General features: G+C 35.4%; 3 protein-coding genes across 3 annotated transcripts; all 3 read left to right on the top strand.

Annotated features, from left to right (window-relative positions):
• Window positions 1-1,912: 1,912 nt before the first annotated feature.
• On the top strand, window positions 1,913-2,993 carry LOC127795238 (uncharacterized). The gene has a single exon (XM_052326785.1). It carries the CDS (start codon window positions 2,033-2,035, stop codon window positions 2,693-2,695), a length of 663 nt encoding a protein of 220 aa, XP_052182745.1. The 5' UTR covers window positions 1,913-2,032; the 3' UTR covers window positions 2,696-2,993.
• An 8,896-nt stretch (window positions 2,994-11,889) lies between these two features.
• Window positions 11,890-12,540, top strand: LOC127794832 (uncharacterized). Its single transcript, XM_052326086.1, has one exon. The coding sequence runs from the start codon at window positions 11,890-11,892 to the stop codon at window positions 12,538-12,540; it is 651 nt and encodes a 216-aa protein (XP_052182046.1).
• A 6,763-nt stretch (window positions 12,541-19,303) lies between these two features.
• Window positions 19,304-19,954, top strand: LOC127794830 (uncharacterized). The gene has a single exon (XM_052326085.1). It carries the CDS (start codon window positions 19,304-19,306, stop codon window positions 19,952-19,954), a length of 651 nt encoding a protein of 216 aa, XP_052182045.1.
• Window positions 19,955-23,594: the final 3,640 nt, after the last annotated feature.

Below are 23,594 nucleotides of genomic sequence, written 5' to 3'. Positions count from 1 at the left end.
AAAGATAAAATTAATATGTTAGATATTAATATAAATCTTAAAATTTTATTATTGTATAATCAATATTATAAAATATAAAATTCAATTCGGTACCAATAATATTCCTAAACCAACCTCCAACTCCAAGGTTTTGTTTCCACTTTGCAGGGCCTCTTTGGAATTTGAGCGAATAAAATATAAAATTGGCAACTTTTACTTTCCGTTTTTGGAAGCCCAATGAGAATATAACACCAACGGATTTCCTTAACGTCGAAGTCATTTCAAGAGTCGCATGGTGGTTTCGTGCTACATTGACATACACGTGTCGAAAGGTGGGGGTCTGTAACTTTCATGGTCCGGTCCTTGTGCTCGGAAGTGACAGCTGGGAGACAAAGTGGAGTTGGTTGGGCCGACCCTCTCCTTTTTCTACCCTTGACTTGATTAATTCAATTCAAATAAACACGAAAATTTAACATAAAAATTTCACTCTAATATCAAATTTATCCTAATTTCGATACGTAATTACTAAATAAGTGCAATTTAAGTATTGTATTTTCCCTTAAAAGTATCATCTACATAATATTTTATAGAAGAATTTGGTTTATATAATATTAATTGTTCTAATAATTATAAAACAAATTTATTAAAAATTTTAATTATATTTATTACAAAAATTCAAAAGTCAATGTTTTTGGCAACTAAAAGGTCCCATTGGAGGAGTTATCATTATGTCCTCCGTGGTTCAGCTTTAGAAAAAGTAAAGCCAATGGGCTACACATTAAAATAGTTAAATCCTTAATTAATTATATATGTGTCCGATGACATGCTTTCATATTTTTAAGAGGTCTTTTAACACATAGGTTTTACGAAATCAAGCGTTGTATTTTATAATTATTAAAAGAGGGTTGTATATATTAAGCTTTTTAATAATAATATATATAAATGTAGAGAGAGAGAGGTGTCTCATGTATATTAATTAGAAGAAAATGAGGACTTTGTATATGTATTATATATATTAATATTTGATATATAATTTCACACAAAATCAAAAGAGAGTTATCAATGATGATGATAGAATTGCTTGTTTGAATTGATATATGATATATGGGTTAGAGGACTTTGTGTATAATTAAGGATTTTCTGGTAAAATTAAGAAAAGAGCAATATCTCTCTTATAATTTGCTAATTATTAAAATGAAAGGTACGTACAACCAACTCTTAACTCCAAAAATAATAGGAAATGAAATATTAATGAAGCCATTATATAGTAGTGTGAGTGTGATGAAATTTTAATAGAGGACGCCACCTAATTAAACTAAAACTTTTCAAATTAAATATGATTATGTTTTGTAATGAGTGACATATATCATCTTTATGGATATGTGAAGTATATATTATGTCACAAATTAATTAATGTAACTACGTACGTACATTGCAAATCACATAAATGGAAAGGAATTTTCAAAAGGGCGATGAAGTACGTACGTACTCTCTACACTGTCCAGGAAAAATTGAAAAGAGAAGAAAAGCATATACTCCCACCCACACACGCTTTTATCATGTAGTATTCGTATATCTATCTATATATATATATATATAATTAAAACATTGACATGATATTAATGTGATGATTATATGTATTTTCCATTTTCATATTAAGAAGATATAATCAATTTTGGGGAGGGGCAAAGTGGGGATGAGAACTTGGGTTTCGATCGCCTAATCACTACTCCACCCATTAATAAATATTAAATAATACAATAATCAATAAAATCACACGAAATATCCATTCACTTTTCTACAGTTTGATTAAATATATATATTAATTAATATTATAAAGTAGAAAGTACCCTTGGGTTGCTTCGTCCGGTTCGCCATGCCTGCCTTTATATAGAGCTCCTCTCCCTTGCTTGCTTTCCGTTCAACTCAGAATATAATTCCTCTCTCTCTCATTCCTCTCTCTCTCTCTCTCTCTCTCTCTCTCTCCCTCTCTCTCTCATTGTAAAAAACACAGAATTCAATATAGCAGATAAATAAAGATATAGAGAGATCGATGGAGGACGGGAATATACCAGTGTTAGCGAAGAAGGTAAGGCAGATGGTGAAGGTGATATTGCTCATGGTCAGGAAGGGAATTTCCAAGTGGCCCAAGCTCATGCTTGATCTCAACATGATGATGAAGGGCCGAAAGATCGCCGGAAAAGCCATCCTCCACAACCTCATGTTCCACCACCACCCCCACTCCGCCACCCGTTCCCACGACGGTGGCCGCCTCTCCTTCTACGGCGGCCCACAAGAGTACGAGTTCAGCTGCAGCAGCAGCCCCGCCAAGCGCCCACGCCACCACAACTCCCAGCTGTACTTCTTCCCCTGCGCGCAAGCGCCGCCAACCCACGACGATTTAGTCCTCCCCGCCGACGCCAATGCCGTCAGGAGGGAACTGGAGATGCTGGCCCGAAAGGGCGGGGCGTCGCCGGCGATCTCGGCCTTCCTGCAGAGCCCGGCGGTGAGCGAACTGATTTACAGCGAGCTTTCGTCGCCGGCGCTGCCGGGGTTCGGGCGGACGCCACTGGTGCGGCAGCTGAGGGTGACGGACTCGCCGTTTCCGCTGCGCGACGTCGACAAAGGAGATCACCGCGTGGATGAGAAGGCGGCTGACTTCATAATGAAGTTCTATAATGAATTGAGGAAGCAAAACACAAGGGCTCCGCATTGAAGACAAGATTGGATTGTGAGAAGCTTGATTGATAAAGAAGCTAATTTCGTATTCAATATTGAACGGGTGTAGAGTTCTCTATTGGACTGGGCCAGAGGTCCAATGGTCCACTATATTGTTGGGCCAACATAAAGCCTGCCAAACACAATTGTGGGACCATTCATCTCACAGCTTTTGACTATATGTTTGATGGGATAATTGCTTTTTACTTGTGTATTTTAGATGAAAATAGCAAGCTCTCATCACCTCCGTAAAAAAGTTTTCAATAATATGGTCTGTTAAATCAACAATTAACAATAGCAGCAACCTGTAATTTAGAAATGAAACTAAACAAAAATGTTGAATTCATAAAATTAAAAATTAAGTTTAAAATTGAAAAAAAAAAAGAGTTGAAACTTGATATATATATATTTTTTTATAATTTAGTAGACTACTAAAGAAATTTAAAAAAATATTATAAGATTGGAATTAAATACAGGACTCAGTATATCATTTGAACATCAAGGCTAATTCACAAAAATTTAGTATTATTAAAAATGGTAAAAGTTTATTAAAGGAGAGGATATTTTCCAACTTCTGGTGGGGGAATGGGATTGGATTGGAAGTGAAGGGGGCATGGCCCCTGGTTTTGATGTGTGGTAATTTGGAAAGTTGCTAATAATTGAGTCTGCGGTGTCTCTCTCTCTCTCAGAATCACTTTAGTCTTTTACCTTGTTTTCTTTATTATTGCGTCTGCTGTGGGATTTAGAGTGCGATTTTGTTCAACCCTTTAACAGGGTGAACTTAACCATTAATTTTGTAGGACCCAGTCAATTTTCTTTTCCATTCTCTTTCTCCACGGTCTCTCTTTTATCGCGTCTCTTTTTCTATCATCATCTCACCTCTGCGGGATGAGGGAGAATGTAGCGATGGTCATGCACTAGGGATGAGAAGTAAGATAGTGGCGACGAGAAACAATTGTTGGAACGAGGAAAAAGAAGAAAGAGAAAATAGAGTGATGCTAAAGTAAGAAAAAAAGAGAAATTCTATTAGTAGCTCAAAGAATTACTCTTTCTAGTGTGTGTATATATATATTTATATAGGTGTGTGACATATGTGTGTGCTGGGGTCGTGGCCGACTCTCTCTCTCTACGACAATTGCGAGATGGGTCGGCAACCCACCACCATTGTCAAGGTGGGTCAGCAATGGCCGACCCACTAGGAAGACCCCGCATTGCGGGGTTTGGGGGCTTCTCGAACCCCCGCATCGTGAGATTTGGGAATCCCTCGAACCCCTTAATAGCGAGATTCGGGGGTTCAAGAAACCCCTGAACCCCGCGATGCAAGGGTCCCACGATGGGTCAACAAGTGGTGTCAACTCCCCTCGCGGCCATTGCATAGAAAAAGAGAGAGATCGAGAGTGTGTATGTGTGTGTGTGGGGGGGGGGGGGTCGACTAATGGCCGTGGGTCAACAGCCATGGCTGCAGCCCGTGTGTATATATATATATGTGTATGTGTGTATATGGTGTGAGAGAGAAAGAGAGAGGTGAGGTGTTGGTCAAGGGTGGTCGGAGGAAATAGTGGGATATGGGGGTAAAATAGGAATTTTAAAATTGATGAAAAATTTGGCAAAGTGCGGGCTATGAAGAGCAATTTTATGGGATACTGATAGAATTTTTTAGAAAAAAAAGAAGAGAGAAACGGGATGAGTGAATTTCTTGAGGAGAAAGCCCCACCCCCACCTCGTTAGTAAAAATTAATTGGGGTTATATTAGTGAACATAATCTGTCGCACTCTAACATTTATGTTCATAATTTATTTTTCAATATTTTTAGGTAAAATAGTAAAATTATTTTTAGAACTCAAGGTTAGGTTAATTTAAGTCCAACTCTTGTCATGATAGAGATTAAGTTGGGTCGAGACACATTTGAATTATGACATGATGTGCTGCTAACTTACAATGATATAAAATTTGCCTTTTCGCTAATAACTTATCTGACCAAATCAATTACTATTTCAGTATTATAAGTTCAAATTTTATTAATATGATTAATTTTTATTTTTAAATCAACATAAAAGAAGAATATTTTTAAAAATACTTTATTATTAGAATTTCATAATATTCAAAGAGGATGTTCCTTATATAATGTAACGGCCCGTCTCCCGGAGCCCCTACCGCAAATAGATGATCCGTGAGGAGGTCATTATTTGAGTGATATAGAATAATAATACAACTAAGAGCTCAGGCACCACCCTTACTAAAATCATAACTTTTAAATCCCATAACATCTTATAATCATTTTTACATAACTATTCACAACTTGGGCCTACATAACATACCTCCATTTCACAAACATAAAACATTACTCTGATCCAGACACACGACACCCAGGATCTAGATTCGAGAGAGCTCTGCATTTACTATCATGACTCGACTATCTGGACCCAACTTTGCGCGTATACACCTGCGGTCTTAGGATACTCTTACCTGGAATGATGTAAAACAAACATGAGTCGCGAGACTCAGCAAGCTCATGAAAGAAAGGCTGAAGGGTACAGACAAGACTCTTCCCATAACACCCCATACAATTCATGCTAATGCAACGTCATGTCATGCCATGCCCAATACCTGCTTTACTTCTAGATGGATAAACATATAATAAACTTCACATAAACGGTCATTGGGGCCCACATAAAACACGCACTGGCGCCCAAGTCCGAAATACATACATGTTGGCAGCCTTCTATAGGCTACCATTCCATTTCCCTTATACGTCCATTTTCCTGTCACTATCGTCTTATCCTTTCGTTGCCGTGGAACTCTAACCCCCGGTCTTGTTGTTGCCTTGGGACTCTAACCCCCGGTCTTGTTGTTGCCGTGAGACTCTAACCCCTAGTCTTATTGTTGCCGTGGGACTCTAACCCCCACTCTTATTGTTGCCGTGGGACTCTAACCCCTGGTCTTATCGTGAACCACGCCGCCGTGGGTCTCACCCCAAGGTCTTACTGTGACCACGTTCATCACCCATTCTCAACACATAAAACCGCACGTTCTCACCATGCAGTGCAACAAATAGGAAACGCAATGGCTTTTGTAGCATAAACGTGATTGCAAGGCCCCCATAAAACCAAGCATCATGCCATGCTACGCCCACACATAAGAATTCACAGATGCGAAATGCCTCTAAATGCACCGGCTCATCTAGAGAACCCAGGTTAGCTCTTAGATCAACTGGGTCATGTAGATGCTCACACATCCCATCACACACAAAGCATGTCCCTAAGTGAATGCAACCCAAGCCCTATGCAGCACACACATCATGATATGCACAAGCCAATGCGGGAATCTGGTAGTACTAGCTCTTCTGGCCCGTCTAGCGCTCATCGTAACAGTCGATGACTGCCGCCCATACATCCAGCCATCCACTGCCACAACCCACAATCAACAGTCAATGACTTTGTACCCATACTCTTAAGACACACATAGACAACATTAAACCTCGTCACTTAAAACTCATCATTTCGCTCACTTTATCCACAACAACATAGACACCATTATGTCATTCATGTTTTCATCTCTTCTCATATACAGAAAACCATCTCCACATTCATAACAAATTATTAATATAACTCCATTAAACCATAATCTAACTCTTTTAAGAACCTAGCCCCAATAGATTCAGCATCATTCCCAAGGAAAGCGGAGCGATACGAGGTTCCGTGACGGTCGAAATAAATGACACCATAACATCACTGTTTAACTCAATCCATTAACAATAAACTCATTAACAAAATATAAGCCATAAAGTGGTTACTACGCGGATTTATTATTATTTATGCGTAAAACCGAGTCACGGTGAGAGAGGGTTTAAAATATGAAAAATAACGAAGACTCTTACAGAAAATGAAGAACATGAGGAGAGGGTTAGGAGCTTGCCTGAAACCGACTGATTTCAGTCTCTCTTGTGCTCCCGATACAAAGTAAAACGTTTCCTAACAATTAATACAACGGTGACTTAAATAAGTTAATTCTAACCGCGTAAACTGTATAATCTAACCATATAAAATTTATAGTTTATATATATAATATTTATATTAATTTTACCCACTTATCTAAATATTTTAAACACTAAATAACCTCCAAAATCTCATTAATTTATTTTATTTTCCTTTCTTCCTTAACCTGCCGGCCGCGCCTTTCTTTCTCCAATTTCTTCTCCTCCTTCTTCTCTGCTTCACGCGAGTGCTCTGGCCAAAATGGCCTTTAAATTGGCAAGCAAACCTTGGTAGCCAAGTTACTCACACATCCCTAGGCTAGCCATACTTAATTTCAAATGAGTTGGAAATTGAGTTGTACGCGTGGCTGCACCTTGCCCTTATATTAACATGCCAATATCAAGTATTATGCCAAAAATATAGTATATATTAATATTATATATATATATATGTATTTCACTTATTCCTCTTGAGAGCAATTCACGCAGAGCAACTTGTTCCAAATTACAAACACTTCCCTTATTTAATTATTTAATTATTTTATATTATATATAAACATATTAATTGTTATAATATATATATATATTTTCCTTAATCACTTAATAATCTAAATCCTAAGAATTTTATAAATTTTCGATCACTTTCTCATTTAGAAATGCAATAAATTTAATATCCTCTTTTAAATGTTTTTAGTTCACAAATATTCCATAAATCATCAATCACTCTAAAACTTTAGAATTAATAACTATTATTTATCTCTCAAAATTCTGGATATTACATATAATAATAATAATATATATAATTGAAATTAAGTGTACTACTGCAACTTAATTATTCGAACTTACACTACTACAACTGCATTTGATCTCATGATTTTATTTTTAAAGACTCTTTATAAAAAGGCAATTATAGAGGTTTCTTTTGAATTTGGATAAAAAATAAATCACAATTAAACCAATAATCACACAAATAAATACAGAATTTAATGTTAAAATTTAAATTAAAAAAAATTACGCACAAAAAGAACAAAATATCACTATGATAAAATTGGTACAATAATATAGAGGTGACAATACGGGTTGACGGGTCATAATCGTGTCGTGTTAAAACACACGTATAACACGTGTCAGACTAACTCAAACACGACTCATTTAATAATCGTGTTAAATTACTTAAACCCGAACATGACACGTTTAATAAATGTGTAACACGAAATGACCCATTTAACTAAAAGTGTCGTGTCGTATTGTGTCACCTGTTAACCTGTTTAACCAGTTTAATTTAAACTGGTTGTGCTGTGTCATCTGTTAAACATGTTATTTAATTTTAAACGTGTTATTTTGTACATGATGGTGTTGACGTGTTCAGATCAACCCACTAACCTGTTTAATTAAACATGTTATTTCTTAAATAATTGTGTTAACGTTTTCCGGTCAATCCATTAATACGTTTAATTAAACAGGTTAGATGGGTTGACCCCCCTAAAACACAAAAATAATCGTGTGACCTAAACCTTATTAACCCCAATCCTAACCCGCTTAACTCTGTGTCGTGTCATGTAATCAGGTCGTGTCCAAAATTGCATGCCCTACAATAATAGTAATATAATTGTAATTAATTTTAGAGCATTAGATACATATTTACAAACTTAAAATCATCTGTATATGTACACATAAAATTCTATCATAATCAGAAAATGATTTAAGAGAATATTTGAGATAAATCTCAATTAAAATTGAATTTTATAACATTCTAATCACAGTCAAATTCAAAATTTTAATCACGATAATTAGAAAACCCAATCACAAATTGTTGTGGGTATTTTCTAGGCCGCACTACATGGGTTGGGAATGGTCTAGTGGATTAGCTTAATGCTTCGAAATCTATAAGTCTCGGGTTGAGGACATCAGGCAAGGTCGTAGGTTGTTTCAACTGGGTCCAGATCACAGAATGTCTTAAGCTACGAGATACGGTGTTAGAATACTCAGCTCACATTACCAAGAGATAACGAATTTATCGAAAATGGTTAGAAAAAAAGTTAACTTTCCTAATCCAAGACAAATCATATCCTTGCTAATGCGAAATTCGTTTCTAATTATGTGAAAATGATAAGAAAATATCATTTTCATGATATTATCCTTCCATTTTAGATTTTATTCAAATTGTAAACACCTCATATTATAAATAGAGGTCGAAAACTATTATATGGAGAGAGGCAATAATATACTGTTACTCTGTCGAAATGATTAAAGGAACAGTCGTGGACTAGGCACCGTTCAACGCGAACCACCTAAAAATTTCTTTGAGTACTTCATCTCTCTTTTTTTTTCAGTGAAATCGTGTTTATTTTCTATTTGCGAGCAAAAGAATCACGATCGGTTGATTCCCAACGTCGGCACAAACAAATTTAAATTTTGAATAACAATTATAACATCAATCTTAACTTTAATCTGAGTCCTCAATTAAGAGATTCACACTGACAATATCAAAGCAGTATTGGATCTTATAAACTTGTTGTCAATTACTTAGGCACGTAACGTAAATTTGATTGTAACTGTAGACATCATACATTATAACATGAGATCAAAATTATATTAAATATCTGGGACGCTAGCTTTCTCTCAGCTTTGGCAGGCGAAAAGCTAGCTTAGCTAGCTCCCCATTTGGTTACCGACTCTGTCGCAGATTCATGCATTTCTCTCATGTTTAAATCTGGTAAGGATATTATTATTATTATATTCAAAGCCGAAGGCTGTCTTCTCCCAGCGGCGCTACCTCTTCCCTTTTTTACTTACCTCGGCCGCTTGGCTTCATTACACAGCTAGCTGTTCTCCACTCCTAATATATAATTGTGAAGACTGTCCCCTTCAAACTTCAAAACTTCATCGTGGAGTGATCGACAGCTACATATTAAGAGTAAATAATCACCTTTGAATTTTGGCAAATTGCAAGGACTTCCTCCGGAACCTTGAATACCAATTAGCTTTCATCCCGTCAAGGAGTGTTTTGTTAAAATGAGCAAAATAAGAAACATCAAAATAAGATTGAAATGTATTCTGAATCAATATATAGGATGATTAAAATAAGGTTAGAAAGTATTCTAAATTTTTTATTAAACTGTTTGTTAAATTTTTTAAAATGTACTAGAAGACGTAAATGTCTTTTTTCCTTATCTATAAAAATCAAGATATGGTTATCTTGAGGGAAGAGAAATAAGAATATCTTGAAAGATAAAGATAAGGGGTCATTAATGATTTTTTCAAGAATTTTCAGATAAACTTAACAAACATATTGGAAATGATAGAAGTCTGGGATATATCCCATATTTTGATTTTTTCATCCCATATCTTAATTAACAAACACCTCCTAAATATATAAGAATGCTTGGAGTCATAATTAATGGTGGTATTATTAATCATGTGTCTCATTTTTATCAGGCTAAACAAATGAGATAATGACACACACACCGTCATCAGTTATTACTCTTAATTTTATTCATTAAACACATAGTATAGTGATTATTCTATTTTTCAATTCTCTATATGTTCTCTCCAAATTTTTAAAAAATTACAAAATGAAAACAAAAACACCCAGTGGTTGCAACTTCTCGATTACAGCGGTTCAATCACTGAGGTGCCCTTTATTTCCATTGCTGAAAAGAGAGAGAGAGAAATAAGTTAGCTTATAAAAAGAGAAAATTACAACTTAATATTAAATTTCAAAATACTTTTTATTTTTTTTTCAAACGTTAGGGATATCCTGAATTTATCTTAAAGTTCTGAGTGTATTTGTCATTTTTTCCTAATATGGATTAGTTAGATATATAGTATTACTTGTAGCAATATGAACAAATACTAGTTTACTCACAAAGGAAAAAGATAAATAAATAAATAAAAAGAACCCCCAACCATTATATTTATTTTGATAAATTGTCTGAACATTTCAAAATTTGCCAAGATACCCCTAATTAAACTCTATACTCATTTGAGAGGTGCTGTGGGCTAATTTTGAAAAACCTATAAACTAATAGGGCAAATTAACTTTAAAGTTCAAAAATATCTTACACAAAGTACCAAAGTTTAGAGGGTATATTATAATTTTACTTTATTAATTTCCCATGTGCATGGAATAGATGTTATTGCACACATTTAAGAGTTAGCAATTGAGTCACACTAAATTGTTGCGATTTTTTTGAATTCATATTTGATTGATGAAACTTAAAAGTATATTAAAAATAAATTCACACTAAACTGGGACATTTGATCAATTTTTATTTTTTTTATAGATCGATTTAGTCAGATATTTAATTATCAAATGGTGACAATTTATTAATTAGAGTGCAGGAGAGATGATTTATTTTTTTGTAATATTTTCTTTCTTCCTTCGTGGACGTAAATAATTTACGGAATGACTTGTAAACTTCGTGTATATAATTTGATTAAATTTAATTTTATTTCAAGTTTGAATCCACTACTGTTAACGCCGTCCTTTGACCAAAGACACCTCTTCGCATGCAATTTTGAACACCGAAAATATAAAAAAGAAGAAACTTTTACTTTCCGCTTTTGGGTTGGTACCCTTAAGGCACGTTATTAAACGGACTTTTCCTTAGCATCGAAGTCATTTGAGTTTCAATAAGTCGGAAGCATATGAAGTAGCAGTCTACTTCCAAGCAAATTAATTAAAGCGGCCGGGGAGGGGTACGTGAACAATTTTCATGATGCTTCTATATATGTATTGTACTGTCGCAAATGACAGCTGGGACCAAAAAAAAAGTAGAGTTGTTGTTGACCCCCATTTCTCCCATGTCTCAGCTCAATTTCCATTTGGCAACATTGAGAGGCAAAGTAAAAGTAATTCAAAAGAGTTTATGCCCAATTAGCACTGATATCTTATACTAACCAGTAACCAGTAACCAGTAACCAGAGTTGAGTTAATAATTCATGAGTTCATAGAGCTAGCTAGCTAGCCGGGAATTAATTAGTTTCATTAGTTTACTTTTTTAAAGTAATTAAAGCCCCTTGGCTTGCTTTGTCCGGTTCCGCCATTGCCAATTCTATATAAAGAGCCCCTCTCCCTTGCTTGTTTTCGTTCAACTCTGAATATATATAAATCTTTCTCCTCCTCCCTCCCTCTCTCTCTCCCTCCCCCTCTCTCTCATTGTAAAAAACACAGAGTTAAATATAGCAGATAAATTAAGATATAGAGAGATCGATCGATGGAGCAAGGGAATATACCAGTGTTGGCCAAGAAGATGAGACAGGTAGTGAAGGTGATACTGCTCATGGTCAGGAAGAGAATCTCCAAGTGGAAGCTGATGGTTGATCTCAACATGATGGTGAAGGGCCGCAAGATCGCCGGAAAATCCATCCTCCACAAGCTCATGTTCCACCACCACCACTCCCCCACCCACCCCCCCGACGGCCGCCTCTCCTTTAACGGCGGCTGCCCTGACGAGTACGAGTTCAGCTGCAGCAGCAGCCCCGCCAAGCGCCCACGCAACCACAACTCCCAGTTCTTCTTCCCCTGCGCCCACGCGCCGCCCACCCACGACGAATTAGTCCTCCCCGCCGACGCCAATGCCGTCAGGAGGGAGCTGGAGATTCTGGCCAGCAAGGGCCTGGCTTCGCCGGCGATCTCAGCCTTCCTGCAGAGCCCGGCGGTGAGCGAACTGTTTTACAGCCAACCCTCGTCGCCGGCCCCGCCGGGGTTCAGGCGGACGCCGCTGGTGAGGGTGACGGACTCGCCGTTTCCGCTGCACGACGTGGACGAAGGAGATCACCGCGTGGATGAAGCGGCGACGGAGTTTATAATGAAGTTCTACAACGAATTGAGGAAGCAAAACAGTACTAGGGCTTTGCGTGGATGATGCATATACATATACATAATACATATACATAATACATATACATATATATATAAGAGAGAGAGAGAGAGAGAGAGAGAGAGAGAGAGATGAATAATATAAATACAGACTGAAGTTATTAATTAAAGATTTCTCTGTCCCTGATTTGATGTTGAAGAAGACTGAGGAGTTGAGTTGGAGAATATAAATGTAATAAGTCATAAATAAATAAATAAATATATACTTCATCAAGAAGATTTAAGATTTACTTCGTTTTCACAGCTCTTTGACTGCCGTGGGTTTGGACAAATTAAAATAGTCAGTCTTTTAAGGGTAAAAGTAATTTTATAATTACAACTGCATATATGTGTCACAAGGATGCATGGGTCGATGAGAAAGGCTTGTGTATGTGTTATTTTTACTTAAAAAAGGGTATTGTGAGGGTAAAAAGGTAATTGTGTCATCCATTTCATGTAATTGATAAGCTGTGTGTGTGTCCATTTTATGATTGGAAAACGTTTGTTAAATTTATATTTTTGTTTCTATATATTTTTTTGTGATTATTCAAAATTTTTATTATTTTAATTATATTCTTGAACTTAATTTTTGAATCAATTTAATTATTATATATTTATATTTTTTTATAAATTAACTTAAAAATCAAATTCAAATGTATACACAAAATAATAAAAAATTTGAATAATCATGAAAAAAAATTACGTAAATAAAAATATAAATTTGACCACTTTACAAAAGATATCATCTATTAACACAAAAATGTTATCTTACTTGTCTCGAGTAATATAATATTTATCTGATAGGAACAAAATAGGACTTATACACCCATCCCTTACAAGTTCCCATTAAATAACATATTATTACCCAATATGAGTTACATAACATACCTGCTATATATTAACATTACTCCAATATTTAATACAATGCATCACTTAATAATAATTATATATATTCTAAGAGTTGTGAACAACTACTTAACCCCCAAATGAGTAAAATGGGAACATGTAGAGTTGGCTTTCCCAGATTCTGAGAGTTGGCTATAGATAGGGGTGTCTAATCTATCTGAATCGATTTTAAATCGAATTAGATTGAGATTGAAATTTTTTTAATTTAAGAATGGAAGACTAGACCAGTCACTTGGTGGACTCAACTCATTCTGTTCGATTCAATCTAAATTGGTGAAAGAAACTAATTTTGACCATATTTAATATAAGCAAAAATAATAATAATAATTTAACATTTAATTTTTAATTCAATAAATTAAAATAATCCAACTTCAAAAATACTTACACCCAATTTTTGGTTTAGACAAAAAAAAAAAAAAATGTTAGGACTCAGTATCATTAATTATGTAATGTCTTTTTATTAGAGAAGAGTAAGGAGATCATGTATTATTATTTTTTTTATTTAATATTTTCTTCAATAAGAATACGATATATGATTGATAAAATTATTATTAGTTTTGAATCTTAATATTATTTAATTAAAAATTAAAAGAAAATTATGATATTTTAGACTAAAGACAAGATGAGAATGATTTGTTGTGAAAGCGAACAAGTACGTACTTTCAATTTGGTCGGATGAAAACTAAAATTTACACAGGCCAGTGCGACACAGCCTAGCTAGCTACCACTAGAATTAAAGAAAGCCCACTCTCTAATAACTGTACTATGCATGAGAAATGCATGAATCTGAGGGGAAAGTTGAAATTTGGAATATTGAGCTATGATTATACATACATACATACAGAACCTAATTAATTAAGAGATCGATACGATGATTAATTCCGACCAATGAACGGAAATGGCAATAAAAAAAAAGGGTACATATATAATCCACCATGCACGTGCAAAGTATATATCTTCTACAATCCAAATAATAATTTGATTAAAAAAAATACATTCTACAGCTGAAGACACAGAAGAAGCCTGTACTTGAACGGACTTCCTTGGCATGGAAGTAATATCAATGAGTGGTACCACTGGTACGGTGGCTTCATGCTGCATAATAATAACATATGATGTGCAAATGAAACGTGTGGAAATAAATAAATAAATAAATCTATAGTTACTGGCAATTGCAAAGTGGGGGTGCCTAATTTTCATTCATGCTTCTAATTAATTAATTCTGCTCTCAATTCCAAATGACAGCTTTGACCAACAGTCACTGCAACAAAATACACTTGACATTTTTTTAGGGTATTTTTTAAAAAGTGTTCTATAAAATATTATTTTAAAACATAATTTAAAGAAGTGTTTCAATAAAATAATTTTAATGAGACCCAATGATGTAATGTCCTAATAAAAAAAATCTAATAAGGCATAATTTTTGAAGTATTCTAATAAAATAATTATAATAAGACACTTTGATGAAGTGTTCTAACAAAATAATTTTAATAGGACAAAATTTTTGAAATTGTCTCAATAAAATAATTTTAATGAGATATTTTGGTGAAGTGTCCTAATAAAAAAATCTAATAAAATAGAAATTTTGAAGTGTCATAATAAAATAATTTGTATGAGACACTTTAATAAAGTGGTCTAATAGAGTTAATTTATTATAAAATTAATATAGGTGCATGTATTAGTAAGTAGCCTTGCAGATTAGGTGATTAGATGCGCGCACAAGGAAAGAGAGTTCCAGAGATATTTTTCAGTCTGCCATGTAGTTGTTTCATGGGGGTATCATGTGGTCACGGGCGAAGAAAAGGCCTTCTGGAAAGAATCAAACATATGAGAGAGCATCATGTGTTGTGAAAAGAGAGATTGTGTGGAAATGAAGGCTTACGGCTTCAATACAGTTAGAATCACATATGTTTTCAAGACATTTTTAAATATCATTACATACTTAAATTTATAATTATTTTTTAGGTATTTTTAAATATCACTATGTAACACTCGAGAATGATTTTGAGGATAAAAATGATATTTGATAAAGGACATAATTGGAATTTTGAGAAAAATAAGACTATAGGGCACACTAACACAGCTTTGGATGACCGAATTAATCAGAGAAAGTACCTCGGACCCTAGATAGCTAAGGAAAATGGTATAGTATCGACGAGCAATTAAAATTATGATTTTTAGTGATAAAAGAAAGAAGATCGGAAACAGTTTTCGGTACAACAAAAATATAGCTGCCCAATAGGTCGTATTACCGAATTGTTGTAAACAACGTCTAAAAAGTCAACGGAGAGTGTCAATGACTAGTATTCGATGTATAGAACAACCCTTAAGTGGTTACAGATTGAATCGAGTGGATTTAAGGTCAAATAAATCAATCGGGCCTAAGTATAATTTTCTAAAATTGCCCGAGGGAGGTCTAAACGGAAATTTTTCAAAGGTTTCAAGGGAGAAATGAGAAGTACTAATCTTGAGGGTCTTAGTGAGGGTATTAGAAAAGTCAGGGGCTTGAGGTTAGGGGCCAAAATGCAAAGGAAAAATTCCAGGGGGCCAAACTGCAATTTTCAGAAAATTGTTCAGAGATGGCAGTCTGGCCGCGAGTTTTGGCCGGAAAATCCGGCCATTTGGCAGGCAAATCTTGTCAAGGGATGGCCGAGGACAGTCCTGGTGGCATGAAGGGGAAGAAATGGCCGGAAATCGGCCATGTGGGGTCGTTTTTACCTATAAATATTGAAGGTATTCGGCCGAGAAAGAAGCACCAAATCGAGCTCGTTCTTGAACGATTTTTGGAGCTTTGATAGAGGGCTTTTGGTCTCTAGGAGTCAAGGATCATTTTGGGAGTATTTTGAAGCATTTTAGTGAGCATTTGAGGGTGTTTCAAAGGTGGCCGAAAAAGCCCTAGGCGGACCGCCACCGAGACCTGCAACTCGAGTTTTAAAGCACTTTTCGGCGTCCTTTCATCCTGAAACCGGTGGGGCTAGGATCGACTCTTCATGGGCTTTCAGGCGGTACCAGTTTCGCGGTGATCGGAGCAACCACTGGCGGCCGGCTCAAGGTTGAAGAAGGTGGCGCGTGACTGCCACGCGCCAGCCCAAACCAGTCAGCCACGCGCCCGCGCGTGAGGGCGCGTGAGACCTCAGGTAATTTTGAATTTTTTTTATTATTGTAAGAAAAAAAATAAATTATGAATTATGGTGGAAGAAAATTTGGAAAAATGTTGGAGAAAATGGTCATTTTGTAATTTTCAAAGTAAATAAGGCTTATGAAAAATAGGAAGAGGTATTGGAAAATCCTTAGAAAATTTTGAGAGTTAGAAATTATTTATTTATGAATTGTTATGAAGAGAAATCGAGGAAAAATCTTGAGTAGGTATTTATTAGAATTTTTGAGGAGAAATATAAAGAAAATAGGAAGAAATTATGAAAAAATTGGAAAAATAGATATTGATATGATTTTGAATAAACGTGGTGACTAGGGTATCGTTGAAGCTCGAGGTTGAAGTATAAGAGCGTCGAGCACAAGAATCGAGGTCAGGCACGCAAATCGAGGTGACTCGCGCTCTTCAAGAAAGTTGAGTTACAAGGTGAGTGTTCGCCCCCAAACTTCAAGTAACATGTGAATGGTTTTACTGTGAGTGTTTATCCCTTTGGCTTGATTTATTGTCCAAACAGTTATTTTCACGTGCATTAAATTTCGTTCGGTAGTTTGCATACATCGAAAGGTTGTTTTTAAGCTATGCATGTTATGATTTTCGACCATTGGCTTGTTCTGTGTCATCCATGTGGGATGTGGGTTGTTAACCTGTGACGTGGCCCAGAGTGACAGCACTCGGGATGCATACCTAGGATTAATGCTAGGTGACCCACTTAGGACAGGGCTGAGACGGACTTCACCCTACGGGACCCAAGTGGCGGGGCTGAGAGTGGACACCACCCTGGTTGTTGGCTCAAGTGGCGGGGCTGCGAGTGGACACCACCCCAGGATTCTTTGAGCAATAGCATTAATGCCGAGGTGACGTTGATTCCGAGGATAGTGTGGATGTGACACTCTTAGGGCTAGGGTTGCGTTGAATTTTGGAATGCTTTTGAGTGGGAGCGTAAAGCCTAACGATGACAATGGGGTGATTCCCGGGTTCATATGTCGAGGTTGTCCCTTTTAAGCATTATCGGTTTGCCAATGGGTCGATGTGGTCGTGTCGCCTTTAGAGAGATTGTATTTTCCCCGGTTAGGGCTAAATGCGGTGTGGGATTCTCTTAGGCTGGCGCATGTGGGATTTATCGATTTTGGAACATGATTTTGCATACATTCAAGGAAATGTTTTTGAACTCTCACTTAGATGATTCAGCATCTAATTTGGATTATGTCCCTGGAATATTCAAACGTTCCAGGTGAAAGCTGTGGCGCCAAGGGAAAGAATGTCGTCGAGATGTAGCTGTGATCGTAGGGTAGTCTATGATTACGATGTTCAAAAATTTTGTAACATTTTGATATTTTCATGTGAAACATCGATTTGGTTAATATAAATGGAATTATCAGTTGTATATATATCTGAGGTTTCGATATTGCTTCCGCTGATGTGATTGATAATATCTGTCTTAGTCTATTTTGTTATACTGAGAAGGTACGATCGGGATTGTCGGGAAATGAATATCGAGAGATTTATGTTGTGTTTGATTTTGGAAAAAAAAAATAATAATTCTTGAAATCTCGAGTTAACGCACGTTTGAGGAAAAGTGGGGCGTTACACACTACATGTAAAACTAAAATAAATATGTTGATGGATTTACACAGTATTTGTAAGTGTCTTAATAAATTTTTAAGGCATAATTACATGCGACACTTTTATTAGTGGCCTAATAGCTAAAATGGCCTAATAAATTACATTTCGAGATGTTTTTAAATATCTCTTAATCTCAATTGTTAAAGTGATTAGAGACCCTACTAATTAATTATACCATATATATTATTTATTTTGAATAAGAGACCGTGGTTTGCGATTTTTCTTCACAATTTTGTCTTCAAAAAGACTTTCACAACATTTCTTGCTTGCAATTGCAATAAATTTTCATTGCCTAGTAGTCTTTTTACTTGTTTCGTATAATGAAATTATTATAAGTTTCGGTCAAATGTTTACAAATTACAAATTCAGGGATTGAGTTTTGGGACCTAAAATGTGAACATTTAATAAATAAGAGGAAACCCTGCAACAGAAGTAAACTTTAATGAGAGGGAGGGAGGGAGCGGATGAGCATATGAGTGCACCATGCTTTAATTTTTTTGTTACTGCACACACAGCCAACCCAAAAAAAGCTGACAGATTGAACAAGTCCCTACACTGACACTGTTCACAAATAAATAAATTGAAGAGTGAAGAAAAGCATATAATACTAGGCGGCCACACGACACGATTGTATAGGTATCATGCCATATATATATCATTAGATTTATAAAATTGAAAAAGAGGAAATACGGGCCAATCCTGTGGGCCGGCCCGTTTGGCCCAACGTGCTGGTGTACGGCTCAACCCGGAGCCAGCCGACGACAAATCCTAAGGCCTAACTAACCACTACTCCACCCCATTAATAATTCAGCTAATAATAATAAAATAATGATTGAAATCATTGAAAGTTCGATGCAGCCCCTCATTATTCTAGTTCAATTTTTTTATTTTTTTTTTAAAGTACGATCCTTGGGTTGCTTCGTCCTGTTTCGTCATGGCTGCCTTTATATAGATCTCCCTCTCCCTTGCTTGCTCTCCGTTCAATTCAGACTATAATTCCCCTCTCTCTCTCTCTCTCTCTCTCTCCCTCTCCTTGAAAGAAACAGAGAATTAAATATAGCAGATAAATAAAGATACAGAGAGATCGATGGAGGAAGGGAATATACCAGTGTTAGCGGAGAAGATAAAGCAGATGGTGAAGGTGATACTGCTCATGGTCAGGAAGGGAATTTCCAAGTGGCCCAAGCTCATGGTTGACCTCAACATGATGATGAAGGGCCGCAAGATCGCCGGAAAAGCCATCCACAACCTCATGTTCCACCACCACCACCACCACTCCGCCACCCGCTCCCACGACGGCCGCCTCTCCTATTACGGCGGCCCTCGCGAGGTCGAGTTCAGCTGCAGCAACAGCCCCGCCAAACGTCCTCGCCACCACAACTCCCAATACTTCTTCCCCTGCGGCCAAGCGCCTCCCACCGACGACGAGTTCGTCGCCACCGCCAATGCCGTCAGGAGGGAGCTGGATATGCTGGCTCGCAAGGGCGCCGCGTCGCCCGCTCTCTCGGCCTTCCTGCAGAGCCCCGCGGTGAGCGAACTGATTTACAGCGAGCTCTCGTCGCCGGCGCTGCCGGGGTTCGGTCGGACCCCGCTGGTGCGGCAGCTGAGGGTGACGGACTCGCCGTTTCCGTTGCGCGACGTCGACGAAGAAGATCACCGCGTGGATCAAGCGGCGGCGGAGTTCATAATGAAGTTCTACAACGAATTGAGGAAGCAAAACAAAAGTCCCCTGCGTTGATTCATACATCTATATATATATATAAGCGTTGATTCATGGAATTAAGCTTTCAGTACTCGTCTCTCTGTGATGTGATCTTGAAGAAGCTAGCTGAACTGCAAATGGAATGGGATGCATGTAGAGCTGTCCACGTGAGAATTAGTTAATTATAATAGCATATATATAAGTTCGTCATGATCCATATCATATATGTTAGTTTGCTTCTTGAGATCCATCAAATTAATATTCGTATCTAGTTTTCATAATTGTTCAAATCTTTGGAGCGTTAATAATATTTAAACCATGCTGGGTGTCACTCAAGCACAGAATGTTAATTAAGTGTTCCATCTCTAAATAACATTAATTTCCACAATAAGTTCGCCCTTCAGTCTCTCTCTCTCTCTCTCTCTCTCTGTCTCTATAGATAGATAGATAGAGAGGGAGAGAGAGAGAGAGATTATGTGAACCCTTTTCCTCATCTATATATGGTGCATTAATTAATTTCTTCTTCAGCCAATTTGATGATCTATATTTATCATAAAAATGAAGAACAAAACATCCTTCTTTCTTTATTATACATCTTAATTAATAGCAACTTTAGTTTAATATAAATTGCACTCTTTACCCATGATGTTTAGTATAAATATAAGGACAACCCTTCATTTTTTTAAATTATTTTTCATTTTTTTTTAATATTACACTAACCATTCCTAATTAATTTTACAAAAGTTGCATCAAATTTCTTCTTGATGTTATATTTGCATTAAATAAAATACTCCTAAGTTTTATCACGATTAGTTTCAAGGTACGTAGTTATCCGATCAAGGAAAAATAAAATCTATATTTTTAAAATTTAAAAGGTATATGATGTAATTTAATAATGAAAATTTAAGATTGTCAAGCATAATTTAGCTTTTTAATTATTTAATTATCACTCAACCTTGTTCACAATCCAAGGAGCGGATATATAAGTTGAGGGTACAACCTAGCTAGCTACTGTAATTAAGAGCACTTATCATAATCGTACATTTGAATTTATATAATATTCTAATTTTATATATATTAATGTTTATCTAAAATCTATTTGTCGTATATTTCTCCCCATAATTGCTATATATCTAAAAAGGATACCCACAACACAAACAAGATTAATTGTCACGCAATTGAAGACAGATCACCAGTTGGAGTTATTTTTTTTCAGATGGATTCTTATTTTTAGTGCTATTATTTGTTCTCTTTAATTTTGTAAAATCCATATATATATTTGCCACCCGTCGATCATCGGCGATCGACGTTAGGTCCACATGATCACTTAAAATTATAAATTATACCGACTTTTATTGAACAAAATGACCATGCATGGTGTGGTGCCCATTAATTAATTTGCAATATATATGTAACTTGATCTGACATGTTCCCACTGAGTTTAAAAGTGCCCAAACAAAGTGCTTTTCCTTTCACTTTGTTTTCATGTATTTGTTTTAATGATTTTCTCCGAAAGCAAAAGCAACTTCCCATCTTTTTATGTTTGGTGCTTCGACGTGTTTTATATGTATGCGTTACATTTTATTTAATTTTTTATACTAAATATTAATTGTTGCTTAATCATTTTACATCAAAATTTATTAAAATATATCTTCATTCAATGCCAAGATAGAGATTTTAAAATCTCTATATATATTCTATTCGTATAACTCTCTCTCTCTCTCTCTCTCTCTGTGTGTCTCTGTAACTTGATTTTCCTTTAATTTCATATATTTATTTATTTAGGGTCACAACAGTACCCAGTCACCATGCACGGCCTCAACTTTTATTATAAGGTCGTGTTTGGATGTAGGATTTTAGCACTGCGGGAAGGGAAAGATCCTCCTGATCCCATTGAATTACTGGTAATTAAGATCGTTTCCCATGTTTTGTAGCCCGTAACAATGCAAAGCTGGCATGCACTCACGTGACCAATTAAAAGCCAAATGTTTAGGTAACATGTTAGGTTAAAGAGTGTGAAAAGAGAATTAGTTGGAGGGAGCATTTCTACAAAATATTTATTGTAATTACGTATTATACATGTCTTCGCATTAAAGTGGTAGAAAAATTATATAGACAATCTTCCTAACGTAACGGCAAGTTATGAGAGTTATAGTCAAACTTATTTCCGTATATAATATATTTCAAATGGTAGAGAGGCGAATCCAGAAATTTACATAAGAGGGGTTGAAAGTTTTTTAAAATATAGAATTATACATCACAAATTTTGAGGTGAACTGTAATTTTATTTTACTAGGTTATTATTAAAAAATATTTTTTTATATTAAAAATTAATTTTAATTATGAGTTACTCTGGGTTTTTTATGTATCCACCACTCAAATAGTATTACATCACACTCGTTATCTTTCTTATTGTTGTGTCATACACAAAAATCTATTAAAAGACTAAAAACATTCAAAAGTTCAAAAAAAAAAATTTGAACTAAAATGTATAAATTTTTTCATAATTGAGAGAGTTACACATGAATGCACAAACTAAATAACTCCGACATTAAAAAATTCTTTCAAATATTTCAAGCAAAAAAAATAAATAATTATCTATAAGAATTCTAATCTTAATGAGTTCTAAAATGTAAGAATTATAATCTTAACGGGTTTCAAAATGTTAAGATAAATATTATTTATAAGAATCTTAACCTCAAATTACTTAAGATTATTTTATATCCCTCTATAAATAAATAAATATTAATTTATAAAAAATATATTTTTAATATTGATTTGAATACAATTTTTATAATTTTTAGTATTTGACTTAAATATTATAATGTTTATATAGAAAATTTCTTGTGTTCTTTAATTATTTTCTTTTTATAACCTTATATAATTTAATAATAATATTCTTAATCAAATAAATTTATTATTATACACGTGAAAGACATTCATAATAAGTAAACTTCCAACATACATGTAACAAATTTACACGTCTAAGCCCTAATGATGGATGGAATAATTTTAACATCTTTTATTATTACTTAAATTAAAGGAGCCCTTCCTTTTATTTAATCAACATTAAAATTCACGCAGACGAAGGAAGATGTTGAAATCTGACAAGTGTCCGAAGATTGGAACTGGAAGAGCGCAATGAAGGTTGCTTAAAAATGGAGATTTGACAGCGCTCAGTCTCAAATGCAATTAATTTAAGATACGTGGCTGAAACCACTGCCAGATCCAAAGGTTTATCCAAAACAAATTTGCCGACCCGTTAACATCAAGACAGCAAAAGCGGGCGGGATTGATTGATCGATGGATAAACATAACATCTGATTAAATTAATGAATTAATTAGCACGTCTTCTGTTTCATGCTTTGTCTGTGATCGCAAGATTTATTTTATTTTTTTATTTTTTGGGGTTCATTATTATGGAAACATCCGCCACCTTCACGGTACAATAATTGGAACGCTCTTTTGACATTCGCGTCCGTTGAAAGCTCCCGCCGCTTTAACTTGCGGTGCGACCCCACCGATAATATTTCCGAAATATATATGTAAATATTTCTGTAAAAGAAAGTATATTTTTTGGACACACGATTTAAGTATTTTTTTGTTACAGGATAATATTTAATTTGAGTAATACTTATTAATGGGAAGATAAATCTATTACACTAGTTTTATGAAC

This window comes from Diospyros lotus, chromosome 2 (assembly GCF_014633365.1).
Source record: "Diospyros lotus cultivar Yz01 chromosome 2, ASM1463336v1, whole genome shotgun sequence".
Taxonomy (NCBI): Eukaryota; Viridiplantae; Streptophyta; class Magnoliopsida; order Ericales; family Ebenaceae; genus Diospyros; species Diospyros lotus.
The sequence above is the reverse complement of the archived record's forward strand: the minus strand, read 5'-3'. Positions and strand labels throughout refer to the sequence as shown.